This window comes from Sebastes umbrosus, chromosome 7 (assembly GCF_015220745.1).
Source record: "Sebastes umbrosus isolate fSebUmb1 chromosome 7, fSebUmb1.pri, whole genome shotgun sequence".
Lineage (NCBI taxonomy): Eukaryota > Metazoa > Chordata > Actinopteri > Perciformes > Sebastidae > Sebastes > Sebastes umbrosus.
This window is the reverse complement of record NC_051275.1, coordinates 32,799,631-32,821,531: the sequence shown is the minus strand read 5'-3', so window position 1 is coordinate 32,821,531 and position 21,901 is coordinate 32,799,631. Positions and strand designations below refer to the sequence as shown.

The 21,901-nt window shown below is 39.7% G+C and overlaps 1 protein-coding gene across 1 annotated transcript; it reads right to left on the bottom strand.

Moving 5' to 3' along the window:
* Positions 1 to 3,119: 3,119 nt before the first annotated feature.
* LOC119491980 lies at positions 3,120 to 16,175 on the bottom strand. Its single transcript, XM_037776266.1, has 4 exons — positions 15,863 to 16,175; positions 13,853 to 14,270; positions 8,314 to 8,507; positions 3,120 to 5,170 (listed from the first exon to the last, which is right to left on the bottom strand). Exons 2-4 carry the CDS (start codon positions 14,256 to 14,258, stop codon positions 5,075 to 5,077), a joined length of 696 nt encoding a protein of 231 aa, XP_037632194.1. The 5' UTR covers positions 14,259 to 14,270; positions 15,863 to 16,175; the 3' UTR covers positions 3,120 to 5,074.
* Between the last annotated feature and the right edge of the window lie 5,726 nt (positions 16,176 to 21,901).

The following is a 21,901-nucleotide window of genomic DNA, read 5'->3' as shown; positions in this document are numbered from 1 at the left end:
AGTTTGGCGAGGGAAAAACTGACATGGCCATTTTTAAAGGGGTCCCTTGACCTCTGACCTCCAGATATGTGAATGAAAATGGGTTCTATGGGTACCCACGAGTCTCCCCTTTACAGACATGCCCACTTTATGATAATCACATGCAGTTTGGGTCAAGTCATAGTCAAGTCAGCACACTGACACACTGACAGCTGTTGTTGCCTGTTGGGCTGCAGTTTGCCATGTTATGATTTGAGCATATTTGTTATGCTAAATGCAGTACCTGTGAGGGTTTCTGGACAATATCTGTCATTGTTTTGTGTTGTTAATTGATTTCCAATAATGAATATATTCATACATTTGCAGAAAGCAGCATATTTGTCCACTCCTATGTTGATAAGAGTATTAAATACTTGACAAATCTCCCTTTAAGGTACATTTTGAACAGATAAAAAAAGTGTGATTAATTTGTGATTAATCACGATAAATATTTTAATCGATTGACAGCCCTAATAAAAAAACAAACCAACCAGACAATATATAATTGATAAAGTAAATGTGATAGAGAACCATTGATACATTCCTGCTTTATTATGTTATTCGAGGCCTCTTTAAAAGAATCAAAAAATGTTCGTGGAGTATTTTCATGCTCGTCTCGCACCAGATTTTCATGTTGACCATCAGTGTAAACGGTCGTGGTGTGTGTGTGTTTGTATGTGTGTGTGTGAGCAGCAGTAGCAGCAGCGAGGGTCTTGACCTCATGTCTGTTAATCCGTGCTGCTCTCCAGATGTGATGGCGACCACAGCAGCGTCTGTCCATCCCCTGTCACGCCAGAGGGCTGCTGCCCCGCCCCCAGACAGCCGCCAACATCTGTAAACATCTGCTGAGCCAATAAACTGCTGCTGTTCTCGCTTAAGAGCAGCATCCCCCCAAAATTACATTTCAACAGTGTAAACTCCTGTGGTTCTCAACCAATCGGGGTTGGAATCCTTTTTTTTATTAATTCGATTTATTTAACATTTATTTAACCCTGAGATAGCCTATATTATCTCCTTTACATGACAAGGAGGCCATGTAAAAGGGGCCAGGGGTCTGTGGTGATGTCGGCAACCCCCCCGACCCATCTTGAAACACGGACCAAGGAGTCTAACGCACTCGCGAGTCAGAGGGTGCAAGCAAAACCCCGTGGCTTAATGAAAGTGGGATCCCAGCCCCGTGGGGTCGGGCGCACCACCGGCCCGTCTCGCCCCCACCGTCGGGGAGGTGAAGCGTGAGCGTGTGCGATAGGACCCGAAAGATGGTGATGAGAGGTTAATGTCACGCTGACGTAAAGTGGTATCGGAGCCGTTTTGCGAGTACGAGTACGAGTATATGAGCACAGTATCGGACCTATTCCCTACATCCCTATTCCTAAGTTAAATAGTTTCTGAGTTCTGCTCCGTAAACGAAAGTGTGACACGTGAAAGGACAGACTGACGGACGGAAGGACATGTGTAGCACTATATATCCCCGACTACGTTGTCTAGGGGTACAATTAAACATAATTAATTTGAGGGTTGTGACATGAAACAGGGTTATATTGTAAGACAGATGTTTTCATATTTTATAAAAAAAAAATGAAACATTAGTTCTTATAATATATAATGTAATTTATTTAGTTTTACATTCATACAACACACGGACTGCATCCAGACATAAAACACCAAACAAGTGATTATAGTTCTCCTTATCTTTATTGTATAAAAAAGAAAAAAGTACAAAATTCATGTAGAAAGTTTACAATAGAAAAAAGTTGAAAAACAGCAAAATACACACTGCATGTGACCGACACTGAGCGTCGTCGTTGGAACCAGGAGCCCAGAACGGTACTATGTGATGACAGCAAACATGGCCGGCAGCACCGCTAGCAAACACGAATATACAAGCAGTAAAGGAGCGTCTACTGCAGCTGGCGTAGCTTGTTCCCTGCTTAGCGTCATGTGAGCTGAACAGGTATCATCAGGACTTTATACATCAGAAATGTTAAAAACAGTGTTGCCACCACAGCCAATCACTTCCCTGTTGAATGTTTGAGGCATTTGAAGTGTTAATAAGGGTCCACGTTTCAGTCAAATGTTTCCTGAAATAAAGTTGAGCTCCTCCACTAAGTGGGCGCTTTAATCCAAAGTACGTTACAGTACGTTAATGTATATTTTTAGCATGTGTAGCACAAGTAGCGCAAATTAAATTTACAGAAATACCCGGTTGAGTTTCAATGAGAGTGGTTTTCAGTTCAGTCAGTTATTGCTAACAGTCTGATTTTGACTTATTTGTGCTTTAAAGAGTATAAAGGGAGTACTTTGGTACTTTTCCATCTCATCTGATAAACAAATAGAAAGTAAATACATCACTTTGTGTGTCTGGAGAGGTTTGTGGTGTCCTGTAATACACTTACTAGGGCGGTCGAAGTTATATTAGTTTTAATGCCACTAATTTCTTTAATGCAACTTGTGATTTTTAGGTTGTAGCGGGCTCAGTTTTGAAATATGAAACTAAAAATCTGAAGGCATCCATTGGTACCAACCATGTCATACATACTTATCGTGAAGGAGGTTAAATAACGCTCCAAATTTACGCTAAATTTTGACGAGGAAAAACTGTCATCGACATTTTCAAAGGTGTCCCTTGACCTCTGACCTCCAGATATGTGAATGAAAATGGGTTCTTTTGTGTTGTTAATTGATTTCCAATAATACATATATGCATACATTTTCATAAAGCAGCATATTTGCCCACTCCCATGTCTCCCTTTAAGGTATATTTTGAACAGATTCAAAAATATGTGATTCATTTGCGATTAATCACAATTAATTATTTTAATCAATTGACAGCCTTAACACTTACATATTGTTTCCCATGTGTTCTTTATGGCCAAAACCTTTGTAAATAATAACAAGACCATTGCTTTAAAACATTTTAAACAACTGAGCCTTTCTTATCGCAAGCAGTGGATAAAAAGTACCGATTTCTAAAGCTGATTTTCTTACTTTTCAAAGTGATGTATCCACTTTCAGTGTGTATATCAACAGCTTTAGCTCCCATCTTATTCAATCTCTGTTTTAACAGTTACAACTCAAGTACAGCTTAATTCATAGTTTTGATCAGGAATGTAAGAAAACAAATAAATAATACATTATGTAGAAAACCAAAAAAAAAACAAGCTACAGATAGGCTACGTTACAAAATAAATTATGCTCTTAATATGAGCAATAAACATTTCCTCCCAAACTACAGTGAAAGTAATCGCACAAGCGAAGGGGTCATTTTTACAAAACGTCATCAAATACTTTTTCAACAATCAAAAGATCCAAATTAATTTCTTTAACTCTTGGAATACCGTCTCAAATCCACTGGATTTAAATTCAAACATCTGTTGCCGATGGCCGCTCAGAAATACAAAATGATCTCCCAAACACGTCGAACTCTCTCGATTTGATAAGTACTTTTTAAGTCTCTATTAGTTCAGATTCATCGTCCAAAAGAATATTTACAAACTATAAACACTGTCGACACAGGCGGGCGAGACCCAGCCAGCTCCCAACACTGGCAGCGTGAACGGAGGAATATCCAGAGATGAAGCTGTTTCTGTCCTTAAATGACCTAAAACCACGCTGACGCTGGAGCCGTTGAGTGTAATTCAAATGACAAACAAAGCACTTGAAGAGTTTCTTTGAATGGGTGACTGATTGTCCCGGTTTTGGAGATTAGGCCTCAACAGAGCGCTGAGCAGGAAGGCACATGGTATCATGAAATGAAGCAGATTGGGAGAGAGGTTCACGCTGTCGAATAACACCCGACTTCTTTTTTTTATCGTTTCCCTGCGATGCAAACACAGCGTCCAGTTTCACAGTTTATAAGAATAAAAGAAACGACAGTAATATGCACACGTCAGACGAGGGACAAATCATGTTTTTACATAATCAAAAGGAAGAATTGGAGCAACCCGATCTCACGGGAAGGTGTATGAATACCACGACATTACAAGGACATTCATGAGGACGCTTTTAATGCTTTTCGCATGCCATTTGTACGCCATGCAACAAAACTACAGCCGCAGTTATGTTTAGGCAACAAAACCACTTATTCAGGTTTAGGAAAAACGTCACGTTTGAGCTTAAAATAAGTACGGAAACTAAGTAAAATACGTACGGAAACAGAAGTACGGAAAACAAATGACACTAAGGGGCTGTACTAAGCAACCAAAACCTCCATGCTGCGATGACGATGGTGATGAGGTTGCTGGAAGCCTCACTGACTAAACTAAACACAAAATAAAACAAAGATAAATGGATTTCCAGCACCGTAAATCCCTCAAAGTTGAACTGTGGTCTTTCTCCCTTTTTATTTTACGTCACTTTGCATTGCAGTCAGTACAGCCTACACGGCAAAAATGGCACGCTAAAAGCGCGCTAAATGCCTTGTGCATTATCGTGTCATTCATACGCCTTTTCAGACGAACAGGCGGATGATATCTCTCCAATTTTGAAAAAAAAAAAGACACATTCTCCAGAAAAATAGTGACTGATATTAAATCAAAATTAAAAAGCTCCAAATTTTGATGTATCTGTATTTTCCATTTTGCACTGATATCTCAGTACATATAACCTTTTTTTTTACCCACGTCTGCCATGTACACACACACACACACACACACACACACACACACACTGACTGAGATGAGCCTCGAGACAAAGACAGCGAAATAAAGTGGATTTTACAAAATATACAGGTAGGAAAGAGACCGTCGGTCCGTCAGCTGCAGTCCGAACCAGCAGACTGACTGACGGAGGGACAGACAGGCAGGGTCCAGTTTCCACAGGTAGCACCCTGATCCGGCCAACAGGTGGCGCCGACACCTCCAGCTGCTCATCTCGTCCTCCTCAAATTCTTTGTTCAGAGAAAACGTTTTTGATTTCAGACCGCGTTAATCCTCCGGGTTCAAATGGATGACGAGTGCAGCTTGTTCTGTTCACTAGTAGCACAGTCCGATGGCCAAGTCCTGAATGTATAAAGTCGCCATGGTAACTGGAGGTTTGCGGATGAGGACGTCTCGCTCTACGTGAGCCTGTAAAGAGTGCTGAGAGTCTGGGAGATGAAGTTGAAGAGTCCTCGGCAGGCGTCTCTCCAGTCCCGCCAGTGGGGGGCAGCGTGCTGCGAGAGAGACACACACACAAAGACATGTTAGTCCAAATAAAACATTTATTAAATATCTGACCTTTTCAAGCCAGCCAAGATGCTAAAAAATGCGCATTTATTGACGTGACCTACAAATAGCTCATACAACACAATGGACACATAATTGCAACTTCATGCAAGTCAATGCTGTTCCCTTTTGTCCCTGTTGGCATGTGAAGCAGCAGCTGAGAAAGACGGCTACTTAGATATCTACAAAGATGTTAGAACCTGTGAGTGTTTTAAGGCGCTTTCACAAGCCAACATTTAGTCTGTTTTAATCAAACTCTGGTGCGGTTCGTTTGGGCAGTTGTGAACATGGTAATCAGACTCTGGTGCGGACCAAAACCAAAATGTGAGGGTGCAGGTTGTATCCATACGGAGACGTTTTATACTTTTCGTGGCGGCCGGCTGGTTTGTTTTGGTTGAAGGATACAGAATGGATGTCACGTTACTCAGACTACAACAATAAAAGCAGTAACTTCCTTCTACCTCCACATAGACTCAAATTAAGTAATTATATATTAAATTATATAAAAAAAATCTATTTCAAAATCGTAAAAAAAAAAAAGAATCGCGATAGATAAGTGAATCGATTTTTTTCTCACCCCTGAAATTTTGCCAAACGTTTCAAAAAATATCATTTGAAAAGAAAATAATAACAACCAGGGTGGAAAGGAGAAAAATCCTTGAAGCTGACTATTCAATTTCTCATAAAGACGGAGGAAAGATGATGTCATGTTTGGGGAGAGGAGTGAACAGGAGAAGGAAGTAGAGAAAGAGAAGCTACATGTGAGAAACACTGAACAAGAGGACAAACAAGTGCGTGTCTGTGTTAAAGATGCTCCTCTGAACTGCCTGAACCTCACATGCTTGTGGTTAACCCTCCCTCCCTCCCTCCTCTTACAATCTCCATCCCTCCTTCTCTCACTTCCTCCCTCCTTCCTTCCTTCCTTTTGTTTGCTCGTTTAGAAAAAGTGTCTGACTGTGCTTTTGGCCCGGCTGCGTTGTAAACAACACACATAATTTCCCCTTGAGAATACAGTATCTGTTCTGTCTTTCTCATGCACGCAGCAGACAGTTCAATGAGGGCAGCGATGCCAGAAACCTGCTGCACACGATGTCTGCAAACGGGGCTGTTACACCCTCATAAAGTGTGTGTGTGTGTGTGTGTGTGTGTGCGCAGTCCACATCTGAGTCAAGACAAGGTGACGTCATCTTTGTTTATGTGCATGAGGCGGGAGGGCGAGGGAGAGAGAGAGAACAGTGGGGAGGTGATTGTGTGGTGGGGGAGGAGGTGGAGAGTTGCTGCCAACTCCTCACGCGATCTACAGTACAGAGGGAGGGAAGGAGGGAGGGGTGAGATAAAGACATGACAATAAGAGGAAATATACTGTCATATAATCTGTGAGGATTGTTTTAATGTGTAAAGTCTGTCTTGTTGTTTTTAGGTGTTTATGGAAACAGTTTTCACACTATTGTTTCTGAAAAACTATCGTACTAATATATTAAACCACTACAGAGAATGATAAAGAGTGGAGCAAGAGTGACGAGGAAGGAAACTGTAAAATAAAAGAGGGAGGGAAAGAAGGTGAAATGGGAGGAAAAAAGAACGCCAGTTTTTCTGGAGAGAAGAAGGAAAGAGAAAGGAGAGGAGGGAGGAAGAAAGACTCTTTAGTTTGACTGTAATTTGTATAAACTATGTCCGTCAATCGATTAAAATATTTAAGCACGATTAATCGCATGATTGTCCATAGTATATCCTGATTAATTGCACATTTTTTATCTGTTCAAAATGTACCTTAAAGGGGAGATTTGTCAAGTATTTAATATTCTTATCAACATGGGAGTGGACACATATGCTGATTCATGCAAATGTATGTATATATTTATTATTGGAAATCAACTAACAACACAAAACAAAGACAAATATTGTCCAGAAACCCTCACAGGTACTGCTGACTTGCCCCAAACTGAGTGATTATCATAAAGTGGGCATGTCTGTAAAGGGGAGACTCATGGGTACCCATAGAACCCATTTACATTCACATATCTGGAGGTCAGAGGTCAAGGGACCCTGTTGAAAATGGCCATGCCAGTTTTTCCTCGCCAAAATTTAGCGCAAGTTTGGAGCGTTATTTAACCTCATGGTTGGTACCAATGGATTACTTGGATTATCTAGTTTCATATGATACCAGTATTTTCACTCTAGCTGTAAAACTGAGCCTGCTACAACCTAAAAATCACAAGTGGAGTTAACGCATTACTATCGTGTTAACTTTGACAGCCCTAGAATAAAGATCAACACTAAAAAAAGAAAGTAAAATGAGAGAGACTCGCTCATGAATGACATCGATTCATCTCTCTCCCACAAGTATTGATATGTCCTCACGACTGCCTCACACACACACACACACACACACACACACACACACACACACACACACACACACACACACACACACACACACGTGTAATTACATGTAAACTCACATGCTCATCCATGCAAGAACAGATAAGACAGCTCTCTCTGTGTGTGTGTGTGTGTGTGTGTGTGTGTGTGTGTGTGAGAGAGAATCAATGTGACTGCTGCGTTCACAGACACAGACAACACTGTACACATTCACCAGACCATAGAAATAGAATAGGAGTAGAACTGACATTGAACTGTTTTCTGGGGGTCATTTGAGTAGTTACAAAAGGAAATGGTGATTGTTGTTAGTTGTTATGGTGACAACAGAACACACAAGTGTGCTTGCAGGTCGCCAGGATGAGAGTGGACGCAGCTCCCGGAGTCCGACACGCTCTCACTCCCAACTCGTCAAATACCGCGGAGACTGACGCACGGGGTACTCCTCTTGCGTTACTTTTGGACGGATTGGGGACGGCGTGTCAATATACGCTTGTTACATGCATAGTGTCTTTTCAAAATAAACCTCCGTATAAATAAAGTAGCCTTACTTTGAAAATAAATATGCTCTGGACCAGACTGATCTGCCTTTTCTCATCATCTAATCATTTTTTGTTTAGGTTCACCCATCTCTCTTTCAGTGTTCATATTAACTCATCATCTAACTAAACAATCCATAAACTACACATCGAAGGCCCGACCCTCCTCTTACCGCTCTGTGGAGGACTGTGGTGTTAAATTCATCTCCGATGGCCCTCAGCTGGTGGGCCACCCTCCTGACCTCCAGCTCCTGCACTGCCTCTGCTCTCGGGGCTCTGTGATGTGGGGAAGCCCAGGACGGCTGCTCGTTCTGGGGCAGCAGGTCCGGCAGAGGTCCCTGCTGGCGCTCCTCCTCTCTGTACGACTCTGCAGCAGAAAAAGGCAAAATGGATTCAGAAAATAGCACATTATCAAAGAAAAGCACATTTCTCCCTCATTTTATTTTTACCATTGTTTTTCCTCATGCTCTGACTCTCTGTGTCTCTCTTGAGAAGAAATGTTCATGTATGAAGAGACAGAAGCACTTTATTGGGTATGCAGAGCCTCTGGTTATGCTTAATTGATTCTCAACAAGCAGCGTACATTATTAGCCTCCTTAATGTAGACAGTTCAAGTCGGGGGGGATCTGTGCACACATAGTCACATATGGGCAGGCTGTACAGGCCAAGCTGCCAAGAAACAGAGACCTAAATAACACACACAGACTTCCCAGAAACCATCAGTCGCTTTCAGGCCGTTACTGATCATCAATGTTTACATGGAACTTGGAGTAATATACAGAGATAAATAAGTATAAAATATTGTGTGTGGGCCATAGTGGGCAACCTGAGAAGTGAAGCCAAAAGCCAAAGCTGAAGTGCCTTAAACCCGCATTCTTTCTAAAAGCCAGCAGGGGGCGACTCCTCTGGTTGCTATAAAGGAAGTCTGGTTGCATAGAAGTCTATGAGAAAATGAGCCTACTTCTTACTTGATTTATTACCTCAGTAAACATTGTAAAAATGAGTTTATGGTCTCAATCGCTAGTTTCAAGTCTTTTTCAATACAGCATGATGTTCATTCAGTAAATTATGGTCCCATTTAGAGTCGAATAGACCATAAAGCAGGGGATGCTTTAGGGCGTGGCTACCTTGTGATTGACAGGTCGCTACCACAGCGTTATCCGGTCTGGGAGTTGTCCTTGTTTTCTTCTTACAACTTTAACCCTTTACAACATTTTGGTCGCCTAAAAATGTCTTATTCAGTGTTCGGTATTAGCTCCACCCTCTCGTGTAACTTCTGGTTGCAAAAAAACAAGAAGACGACCAAAAACCAAGATGGGAACGGCCAAAAACCAAGATGACAATGACCAAAGACCAAGGTGGCAATGGCCAAAACCCAAGATGGTAACAACTAAACAAAGTGGAAAAAGTGACTTTAAAGTTTATCATATTTGATGCAGAAATAACAGGGAGTGAATGAGTGAATTTTCTTGACCTCTGACATTAAAAACATACCAAAAATATTTACTGTGGTTCCCAACGTTGGTTGTTTAGTTCTCTGGCCACACACATATTTCTTAAGGAGCTTGATGGGATGACTTATTTTCCTCTTCTTTAACTTGGGAGAGTAATCTCTTAATCTGCTTAATAAGTCTGGTATGGAGAGGAACTGTATGTGTGTTTGTGTTTGTTGTGTTTACAGACTATTTACCATTAAAGATACCTGTACCTTCTGTCTGGTCGCTTTAGCGTGACAAACAGGCCTAAACCTATTAGAGATATTATAATTCTATGAAAGCTGATGTGTTTTTAAGCATTTTCTTTGTCTCATATTTTGTTTATGTTTACTTACTTGCTTACTTTGTTTCTTTTATCAGTTAAACCCTATTTTATAATGTAGAAGATTGTCAGCATCATAAATTATTGTGAATTATTGAACTAAACCAACACTTTTTCTATTATCTCCTTCTCCATTTTATCATTTCTTTATACATATAACACAAAACACATTTAAAAGCACTTCCCAAATTTAATTTCTTGTTATTTCTCTTGTTCGTTTGATTATCCATCTAACATTTAAAAAGTGTTTTATTATATTGCATTAAAATTAAATGTTTTTGAAGATGATTAGATAACCTGTTCTAACCTTTTCTATGATACTTGTTTCACAGCATTCCTGTGAAATGACCCCTTGTCTCTGTCACCAAGCGCCCGCGGCAACCACAACTCTAGTTGCCACAGAAACGGACACCCCTGGCAACCACAGCATCTGCTTTGCTAGGAGGATTACAACTGATCCTTTAAGGATGCAGGTGACTAGACGGAGACGGAGATGGAGACAGAGAGAGAGAGAAAAGAGAGAGCGGTAGAAAAAAAAAATAACAAACGGGAAAACTCTGGCTTGTTGCCAAGGTAACTCGAAGGCAGCACTCTCGGAGACGTCTCTATGCGATTGGCCGGCAGAGTCAGGGGCTGAGCTGTGATAGGGTGGAGGGAGGAAAGCGGGCGGGGCTGAGGGTAAACCTGTCTGTTTGATAGGCTGACAGACGGACAAGGTGACAGAGACCAGTGTGACCAGTTAAATATGGGAGGCAGCAGAGACTAGAGGGGGACCTGGTTGCCGGGTGGAGGGGTGGCATTAAAAATCAAAACAGACTAAACCAGATAAAAGCTTAAAGCTGAGCTGGATAACTAACGTTACTTATGTTGTTACTTAACTAACAAAATGACTAATTAACCGACTGATTGACTAAACAAATAATTGACCTACAAACTGACAATACAACCAACTAACCTGACAACCCGACGTGCTGACAAGTTTACAGATTATCTCAATGAAGTGACATTGATTATTAACTAGGGCTGTCAATAGATTAAAATAGTTAACCGCAAATTATTCGCACATGTTTTATCTGTTCAAAATGTACCTTAAAGGGAGGTTTATCAAGTATTTAATACTCTTATTAACATGGGAGTGAGCTAATATTCTTGCTTTATGCAAATACATTAAAAATACATATGTATAAAGCAGCATATTTGCCCACTCCCATGTTGATAAGAGTAATAAATACTTGACAAATCTCCCTTTAAGGTACATTTTGAACAGATAAAAAAAAATGTGTGATTAATTTGCAATTAATCATGATTAACTATGGACAGTCATGCGATTAATTGCAATTAAATATTTTAATCAATTGACAGCCCTAGTTGTTTTTTACCATTATAAACTTGTTTTTATTACTAGTATTATCCTATTTTTTTTTTATCTCCTTATGACTTTATTATTTTCTTTTCACTTCTGTTTTAATACCTGTTATTGATTTTTCTCCTGTAAAGCACTTTGAGCTGCATTTTATTTTATTAAAGGCGCTATAAAAATAAAGTTTGTTATTATTATTATTATTATTATTATTATGTGCCTGAATCAATCAATCATTTTTATTTAAAGTGCAGAATCACTATGCAGCATGGTCCCAATACACAATTAAAAAATAATACATAGAAGGAAACACACAGCAAGCACATTAAATAATACATTAAAAGTAAAGTAAATGACAAATAAATTAACTAACTGATTAATTACAGTATCTGACTGATTAATTAGGAGACTCGTGGATTATCTGACTATCTGATTAACTATGTTGCTGAGTAGCTAACTGAATAATTAACTTACTTACTGACTCTAGATAACAGACTGACTGACTGTGTGATTAGCAGGCGGACTGAGGAGCCTGATTAACAAACTGTAAGTCTGACAAACTAAACAAACTAAAACTAGCTGACTAAAGGTGAGATTCCTGAGAAATCTGTAGCCTGACTGAAGGCCTAATTTAAGTATAACAGCCTGGCTGAATGGAGGAAATGAAGCAGACTGTTTCTGTGACTGACTGCAGTCAGAGGACATGTCTGAACATGCCCAAGATAGACAGCTGACCTGCAGCTGAGAGAGGAGGAGAGGAGGAGAGGTGGGGGGGTAAATCATCTGTTTACATTGTTGCAAATCTGTCACAACACAGCGGCTCAGAGCCAAATGAAAACCTGCCTTTCCTGCTGCCACCTGAATTTCCCTTTCTACCGCCTCCAAATAACCCTCCAGGATACTGAAGTTCAGATTGAGTCTGCATGACTCATCCCATGATAATAAAAAGTGTCTCACTCTTCACCGAACTCAAAAAAACAAAGAAATAATTAACCACTGCAGCCAAAGGGAATCACTCACTGACAGTGATTGTGGCACTTTAATGAGAAGAAATAAACTGCTGGAGTTGCTGGCATAAATTAACAACTCACAATTCAGCTTTTATTCCCCAAATACTAAAACAATAACGAGTACTAGCTACTTTAATACCTCTCTTTGACAATGTACAGCCAAGAAACCGGTGCAACGTCCATGAATGTAAAATGTTTCTGTCCATTAATCCCTTATTTGAGTCAAAAGGAAGTATTTTATGTACCAATTCCAATAAGTGTCATTATAATATTTTTACCAAAATCACAATATGGCCTACTGTTATTTTCAAATCGCATGTCCTGGCCTACAAATCATATTCTACAGACTAGACAGACAGACAGACAGACATTGTTCATTGTCTGGTGAATAAAACAGGTTTGAGCAGTTTTTATAGAGTGCTACAGGAATGAGTCCTAAAACCTGGAAATGAGTTAGCATTTTAGCACTTCTGGTTCTCTCATCTGGAAGTCAATGGGTTTTTTAATGGGGTTTTAGTCAGATGCTTGAAATACGGTCTGTGGTTAACACGAGCTGAAGAGATTTTAACGTTTTGTTCTACGATATAAAATACGTCAGTAAATATCCCACACGTTAATTTTGAAGCTTTTATATGTCTTAAAAAAGGTGGTTGCTAACAAGTGGCTAAATGAGACAACTAAACGTCATCACACCGACTCGTCCTCCTTCAAAGCCTCGTTGTGTATTACTTGCGCTCATGCGACCGTGATGTAGTTTGTTTATAACCTAACGTTAGCTTTTTACTTCTGGCGATTGCATTCACACTTCAAAAATCATAAAAGTTGTGTTTCATTTGTGAAGATTATCTTTCTTGCTGAACAAAACGTGAAAGTATCCCAATGGAAAAATCCCATCGGCTTTTTGATGCTAACTTCCTGGTTGGCCTACAAAAATACGTCATCCCTGCAGCAGCACTCTATTGTCTGTGTAGCTTCACAATGCAGCAGCACAGTGGTTTGCTGGTTATAAGGCCTCATGTTTATCCCTGTGACAGTCGTAACACGTCTCCTCAACACCTGTTCCCCATCAACACTGCCCAAACAGTCTCCTGTCAGAGACACAGCCGCGGGCGCTGCAGCACACACATAACCGATACTCTCCTGCTAACTGATAACTCTCGTGTTTATTTAAGGGTGGAGGTCTGAAAGGCAAACTGTGCTGTGTGGCTGAGTCACATCTTTTCCACTGCTTGTTCTTGCAGCGTTGAGCGTTCGCCATAAATCACTGCTGGCTCTGTTGTAGCTCGCTCTCTGGCAGCTAAATGATTACTGATGTGCTTGGTGTTATAACATTTGCCCCCTTTCCCTGTCTGTCAAAACAAAGGGAGAACTAACCCACATGGTTTTGATGACACTCTGCTACAAGTCACGTCCTGCTACTATACATATAAGATTTTTCATCCTTCTCTAAGCATTGTTTTTATCATCCCAATTGTGTAAACTTGTGACTTTTTCTTTAATTATAAGTGAATCCTATTATCTTACCTGATTGGTGTCCTGAGAAGGCACTGGGTGCAACTGCTCCTCCGCCCCTCTCTTCCCTCCGATTGCAGAGCGGCGACCGAGGAGAAGTTGGTGATGGCGATAACGCGGGTAGCTGCTGGTGAGTCTGGGGCTCGTCCTGGCCCTCTGGGTGGGGGTAAGGCAGCGGGCACGACTGATAGAGAGACTGCAAAGGTTGCAGATGGTGGTGGTGGTTGTGGTGGCGGAGGTGTATGGCACCGGTTCCGGTCCCAGAGCCGGTGGTGATGGTGGTAGTGGTGAGCAGGCCGGGCCAGTTGTAGAAGGGGCGAGGAAGCTCCATGCTGCAGGTGTTGTGGCGAGGAAGAGGGTCGTTTCCTCCACTTACTCCAGTTTCCCCTACGCTCTCGATGGTCTCTGCAAGGGCCATCTCAGTAGAAGTCTAAAACACACACAGGCGTGCACATTAGAGTTGTCAACTAATAAATCAATCGCCAACTATTTTGATAATCGATTAAACGGTTTGAATAATTTTCTAAGAAAAGAAAAGGTCAAAATTCTCAGATTTTTGACTCAAATGTGAATATTTTCTGGTTTCTTTACTGCTCTGTGACAGTAAACTGAATATCTTTGAGTTGATACATCTAGTAATCAAACATTTAAAAAAGAAATAAAAAAATATATACTAAAAATTTGCCACAGATTGAAATGGTAAAAACTGTGTAAAAATCCAAAATAATAAATATTAAAAACAAAAATATTTAATAAAAACTAAAAAATAATAAATCTAGTAATCAGAAATTAAAAAAACAAATAAATAAAAAATATATACTAACAATTTGCCACGGATTGGACTGGTATGTAAAAATCCCAAATAATAAATAATAAAAAACTAAAGTATTTAATAAAAACTAAATAATAATACATCTATTAATCACAAATTGAAAACACCAGAAAACAAATTATAGGTTTACCTGACAACAAATTCTTCACAGTAAAATATAAACTTAAATAAATAAATGCTAATTTTCACACCATTGTTTGTTCTTTCTCCACCACTTTAACCCACCAACCAGCCAACCTGTCTATATATGTTCTTCTTCCGGCCGCTAGGGGGCGGGGCTGCTGCTCCTCTTCCTGGGAGCACGAGACTTGTTTGTAAACAGCCCGAGCACGAGGAGAAGCGGACACGCGCGTTCAGAAGCCGAGCGAGCCACGCGCGGGTCTCTCTGACAGTTTTTTAACGGCTGTTAAATATCAACGTTTTTAACAGTCAGAATTTCAAACTAACGGTCCGAATAAAACACGTGGAGACATAAAATACCCGCTGAAGCCCGAAGTTTAATCCGTAAAAAGAATAATTTAAGGTGTTAAAAGGTGTTTTTTGACAATTCCTCCGCTCCTTAAGGGCACTTATTGCCGCCAAACAGGTAATATTTATATATCGACACGTCTTTTCGCTGTAAACCTGTAATAATAATGTAAACTAAAGCATTTTAAAGTAGGAAAGTCGCCTGACAGCTGGACAGATGATGCAACTTAAAGCCGTCAAATTCTGCAGATGTAACGCTAGATACAACCCAAAAAACAATAACTACAAAAAAAAGCTTAAAAAAACTAACTTTACTAAACATTGGCCACAGATTGGACTGGTGAAAAACTGTGTAATAATCCAAAATAATAAAATATTTAATAAGAAATACATAATAATACATCTAGTAATCAAAAATTAAAAAAATATATACTAAAAATTTGCCACAGATTGGACTTGTGAAAAAATGTGTAAAAAACCCAAAATAATAAATACTAAAAACAAAACTATTTAATACAAATTAAATAATAATACATCTAGTAATCAAAATTAAAATATATATATATATATATATATATATATATATATATACTAAAAATATGCCATCATTTAAGGTGTTAACAAGTTGTTTTAGCCTGACAGCTGGACAGATGAATGAACTTTGAGCTGTCAAATTCTGCAGCAATAAAATAAGATAAATTAATCTATATTAGAGTACTTACTGTGTCTCTCTGGAGCTCCGTGGTGAGGCTGTCTGCAGGTCAGAAACCGGCCGGAACAGGTGCTCATCAGACGGGTAAAAATGAGCCAAAACAACCGGCGACAAGACGATGTTAAAGTCCACTCCGGTGACAAATGTGTCATTCCATGTCAAGTTTCCAGGTTTATGATTGTTTCGGTTTATATTCAGCTTCTTTTTCTGTTAAATTAACCCATCAAAACAAAATAAATACCGACGAGATGAACCGAGTAACGGAGCAGCTGGTTGTCAGTGCTCCTCTCTCTCTCTCCGGTGTGTTTCAGTCTGAGCGGTTCACTGCTGCCGCTTCTCTATTTATCAACAAGAGCTGACATCCGGGGGAGCATTTTCAGAATAAAAGCCTGAAGTGAACATTTATTGAACCCAGTGGGGAAATATATGTTTATGGTTGTTTAAAGCTGAAGTAGGCGAGATAGGAGCAGTTTTTGTTTTAAAATAAATAAAATAAGGTAGTAAACCAATAAACCTGAATCTGATTCCTTGTGGTTAAATTAGCATAGTGAGAAAGGATCATATAGGCGTAAACACGCATGACCAGTTATGTGAATGCCCCGGCACATAGACATGAGTGAATGAAAAATTGATGAATTAATTTATTGAGGCAGACAAACAATAATAACACTGTGTGTGGATCAGTGTGAAATATGGGCAAATTAAAGGAAAACAATGTATATTAGTGCATCATGTATGCCAGAGAATTTACATAAGACCACATGTACTTGTATCAGAATCAGAATCAGAATCGTGTTTATTGCCAGGTGTAAGAGGTATACAATAGGAATTTGCTTTGGTTTTGTTGGTGCAAGTAAACAGTATAATAACAAAGGAATAGATGAAAACGTTAGAATAAAATAAGAATACAAAAATTGAATTTTTACCAATATACAATATACAAAATAAGCTATAAACATGCTATAAACAGATAGTGCCTATATTGCCGGTGTGTGTTTACCTTGTAAAACTACACATTTGGTCTTAGTTTATGTGCATATTAGGTGATCTGTCCATCATTTATAATATTACCAATAAGTACACTGTGTTTTTTTTAAATTATTTTTTAATAACAGTTTAATTATCCATTTCTTTCTGTAGTCCCCAATAATGCACTTAGTCTTTTCAACTCCAGTTAACGTGCTTTTATTTTGATGGCCGAATCTCAGTGTTGTTTGGGAGACGTCACTTCCGCCTTCCCCTCCTCAACAAGTGCTGACATGATCCCTGACAGGATGCTGCTGCTGTCTCACTTTCTCCACCTCCTCTCCTATCTCTCTCTCTCTCTCTTTCTTTTTCTGTTTCCTCCTCTGGTGTTTTTATTTGTAACAACATCAGACTTCACTTCCTGCAGCATTGTAGATAAAAAACTATTGTATTTCTTATGAGATACAAGATAAAGTTTAACAGTTAATGACCCTCATATCCTGCAGTTTCCCTCCTCCCTCTCTAACTTTTTATCTCTCATCTCAGGACACAAGACATTTCCTCATCATGTGACAACTCCACACAACAAAACATCCCCCCACCTACACACACACATACACACACACACACACAAACACACACACGCTCCTCACCGCCCAGCTGGCTTCCCCCTAATTTCCTTCACAGTTTGACACATCTGCAGCAGCTGTAAACTAACACAATGAGATCCTGCGTGGTGTGGAGCTGAGTCAGCAGCCTTTAGTGTGAAGTTTTACTGTTTATTATAACTAAAGCTAGTGAATTGTGAGGGTTTTGTGTTGTTAAATTGATTTCCAGTAATAAATATATACATACATTTGCATAAAGCAGCATATTTGTCCACTCCCATGTTGATAAGAGTATTAAATACTTTACAAATCTCCCTTTAAGATACATTTTGAACAGATAAAAAATGTGCGATTAATCACGATTAACTTTGGACATTCATACGATTAATTGCGATTAAATATTTTAACCGATTGACAGCCATAATTATAACACAGTCATTGCAGTGTCAAAACCCTTGCTACCTATATAAGCACTTCTGACGGTTGTGATTTAGTTTTGCATGTGATTCATGCAGAGACAGATAAGTCTCTGTTGTTGTCATTGACTCTCACGTGTCATCATGAGAGTCCTGTGTGGGTTTAAAATGACCGTGATTCCCCTTTAAGTCCACTGTAGAAGCCTCTTGGATGAGTTTGCAGAATGTCCTCTTGTGTGCAATTTCAGTCTAGAGGATTATTTATTTTGTCTTGAGGATTATTATCATTTTCATAAAATGACTAAAAAAAAACTATGAAGTTGCTGCACAACCTGCCGTCTCCGGGATGGAAGTAATATTTCAGTGCAATTAAATGCTCTCAAGATAATGGAAGCAGTGACGTGTAACTACAGTCGTGGGTCAGAGTCTTGTGCAAACAGAGACTCTGTATTTACTCTTGACTAAACTGTGATTAGAGTCCACAAGATCTACGGATTGGCCTGTTGTGACTTGGTTGCAAGACCGGCTTTAAGGCATAGGCCATATAGGCAGTCGCCCAGGGCGCCACCTTTTAGGAGGCTCTGGTCGCCCTGTAAAAAATATATATAATAATAATAATATTTTTTTTTAAATGCTGGTGGGTGGACTTCCTCATTTTCTGCATTTAGGTAACAAAAGAACAAATCAATAAAAATAAGAAAGTAACTCTCTTACACTTTTTCATCGGCCCAGCTGCACGTATTTGTTCATAAAAGTGTAAATTGTAGTGAAACTGACTAAACACTTTTAAACCAACAATATCAGGGAACAGTTATTTATTTATATTATAATAAATACAGTTATTTATTAAAATTACACACCTTAAAACCATTGTGTGTTGCAGTTTACGGGGCAGGTTTAGGGTTCTTGGGGTTGAACCCTAAAGGCCCCGACACACACTAAGCCGACCGCCGGAAAGTTTGGAGCCGTTGGTGAGCGTCTGTCGGCCAAGTTTTTACGGTGTCCGTCACGCTTGTGCAAAACCAGTTGCCGTCTGACTTCCGTTGCTCCTAAAGTAGTGTTATTATGGTAAGGATGGCCTCTGAGCGAGGCGAACTGCGTTACCACGGTTTTGCACTCGCCGGCTCACGTTACTGCAGTCTTGGAAAGGGAGGAGTGAGCGGAGGGGTACTCAGTTGGTTGCAATCTGAAACCACACCACTAGATGCCGCCACATCCTGCACACTGCACCTTTAATATACTGCTGGGAAGCTTAACCTATAATAATACACGGCACAAACATTTATTAATTGCTTTATATTATGTATTACGTAATAATCTGAATCTGCAAAGTAACGTTATCAAATAAATGTAGTTGAGTGAAGTATAAGTGTAAGTATAAGTACAGTACTTGAGAGTAAATGTAGGCCTAATTAAGGTTAGTACAGTAAAACAGGTCAGACACAGACTGCATCATAATGATGAACACAAATATTTTGCATTTTAAGAAGTGAATCAATCCAGTCTAGTGAACACGTTATTTGTCGTAGCTGCACAGATGTTGCGGTGCTTTGTGGTCGTTCTCCAGCAGATTGTCTTGCATTATTTATTGGTTATAAACAAAACAAAAAGAAAAGCAACAATTTTAATGAGAAGGCTTCTCATGTTTTTTTGTCTTTGACATCAATGAAGCCGAGACAACATTTAGTGCTTAATATGAAAAAGTTGCTTCAGTGAAAAGGATTTTTTCTTCAGCAGATGTTGACGAGGACATGAGGCTCCATCTGCCCTTTAAGCTGAAATGTTTTTGTCACATTTTTCATTGTTATTATTTGTGATTTTGTTACTTGGTCAATCTTATGTTTCAGTTTCTTTGTTTTACCTGAATGTTGTCACGTCCAACAGTAGATTGATTCTGTTTCCACCTTCAAACAAAAGACCAAACAGGTCTGTGTGTTTATTAGTTTCCCTCTGAGGTATAACGCTGATGGCTTTACAGCCAGAGTTTCTTTGAAATGCAAACTGAATCTCTGCATTTGAAGCTTTAATAGAAATCCTTTTGATGGCATTCGGGATAGATTTCCTAAACCCAAACATTAGAAATTATAATCCGGGATTAGTGGATGTTTTGTTAACACTGGAATCCATTTATGACAAATCGCTAAATCCAAATACGCTGTCAGCCACTGACACATATGTTTATTTGCACACTTAATGAAGACTTCACAGGCACATTTTAAAAGACACAAAATCTACAAAATCTCTCTGTACTTTAGTGCATATTTCTTTTTTTAATTGGAATAATGTATTATTCTATACTACGACTTTTTTTCTCGTAAACTTATGACTTTATTCTCGAAATCTCAGATTTATTTTTTTTCCTCCATGTGGCCCTAATACTCCGTCATAACAACAAGACTTAAAGCAGCGGTGACACCAAAATTAGTCAAACACTATGCATATGAAATAATAGAACACATACAATATACACATTTACACAAAAACATAAAAAATAATAAAGTAAATAAAGAATAAAAACAACAATCCAACAAAATAATTAGGGAGGCTCAATCGTCACAACCTGGCCAGGAGGTCAGAGGTCAATATGGTTTAGGAGAGGTTTCCAAGTCTTTTCAAAAGAATTAAGGGAACACTTAAGGGATTTCTTTTTTCTTATGTTTTAATCTCATCACATCTTGATGTTCAGGCTGCAACACTCATAATTTTTCACGAGAGAAACCTGCAGTAAAGTTACGATCACAACAGCAGCCGAATTGTTCAAGCTCTTACACCCTATAGTGTGAAAACCCTGCATAACATTAGCATCCCAAATGACTTCAGACTCCCTGCTGTCTTGACCCCTGACACTCAGATCATTGTCTTCTGGGCTCAAAGCTCAGCTGCAGGGCATGAGACAGGGGAGGCTCAGTGGAGCTGCAGGTCGGAGGCTGTTTAATCGGCTGGAAATGGCAGCTTGTCTTAAAACCCCGGCCAGATTGGTGCACACCCCCTTATTTGGGAGGAGGGGGGTGTGTCCCCTCTCAGGTACATGTCTGGGCGAACCTCCTCTGCCAGCTTAGAGACCACAGACACACTTTGCATGACATGTGGTCAACAGTTAGCTTGTAGCAACCAGATAATGAATGCTAATGCAAGTCAAGACTGTTACCATCAAAAATCCTGTTAGGCTGCTTTTGTTATATTGTTGCTTGATTTTCTTTTACTGTGAATACGATGAATAAGATGTCAAAAGATTCTTAGGTCCAGAAATGAATGAAATGCATGTTGAGTCGAGGAGTTTTGATTCTGATAGTCTTTATTTATGTGCAAGAGGAGAACAAGTGCAGGCTAAAGGGTCAGTCACACCTCAGCAGCACCCAAACACCCGCCGATGCCAACGAATGATGATGTCACCTGCAAGGTTTTTGGTTGCAAACGGCCTCATCATCATTGTTTTCTGTCTGTCTGCCTGTCTCTGTATGTGTGTGTCTGTGTGTGTGTAACCTGAGTGAAGCTATGCAACTAGAGAGACATGACGACACCAGATAAGGTGTATAGTCTACACACATAGCTCTCTGACCCTGACTCTGTGTTCACCTGCATCTCAAACACGCACACACACACACACACACACGCACACACACACACACACACACACAGGTCATCTACACTTCTGCAGCTGTGATAAGCATGTAAATGAGATCTGCCGCCTTGTGTCTCACTTCTGCAGTAACCAGGTTGCTCCTCCCTCCTGCTGCCCTTCAGTCCAGAGCCGACACCGACCAATGTACGGCCCTATAGGCCAGATCGTAGCTGGCGTTGCATTGCAGTCACCAATCGCTGTGTTCATACACTCACACAGAAACTGCATAGCTTTATGTCTTTGAGATTAAAGGAACAGTGTGTGACATTTCAGGGGATCTATTAGCAGAAATGGCATATAATATTAAAAATTATGTTTTTATTAGTGTCTAATCACCTGAAACTAAGAACTGTTGTGTTTTCATTAGCTTAGAATGAGTCCTTCATATCTACATAGCGATGCAGAGTCCCGCCCCTTCCGGTGAACCACGATGGGAC

Excerpts from the sequence above, each read along its gene's own strand:
- LOC119491980 (XM_037776266.1), bottom strand. The coding sequence starts at position 14,258 with ATGGCCCTTGCAGAGACCATCGAGAGCGTAGGGGAAACTGGAGTAAGT. Across the intron at positions 8,508-13,852 it reads CTTCTCAGGACACCAATCAG|AGTCGTACAGAGAGGAGGAG; the intron begins GTAAGATAATAG and ends TTTCTGCTGCAG. Across the intron at positions 5,171-8,313 it reads CCACAGTCCTCCACAGAGCG|CACGCTGCCCCCCACTGGCG; the intron begins GTAAGAGGAGGG and ends TCTCTCTCGCAG.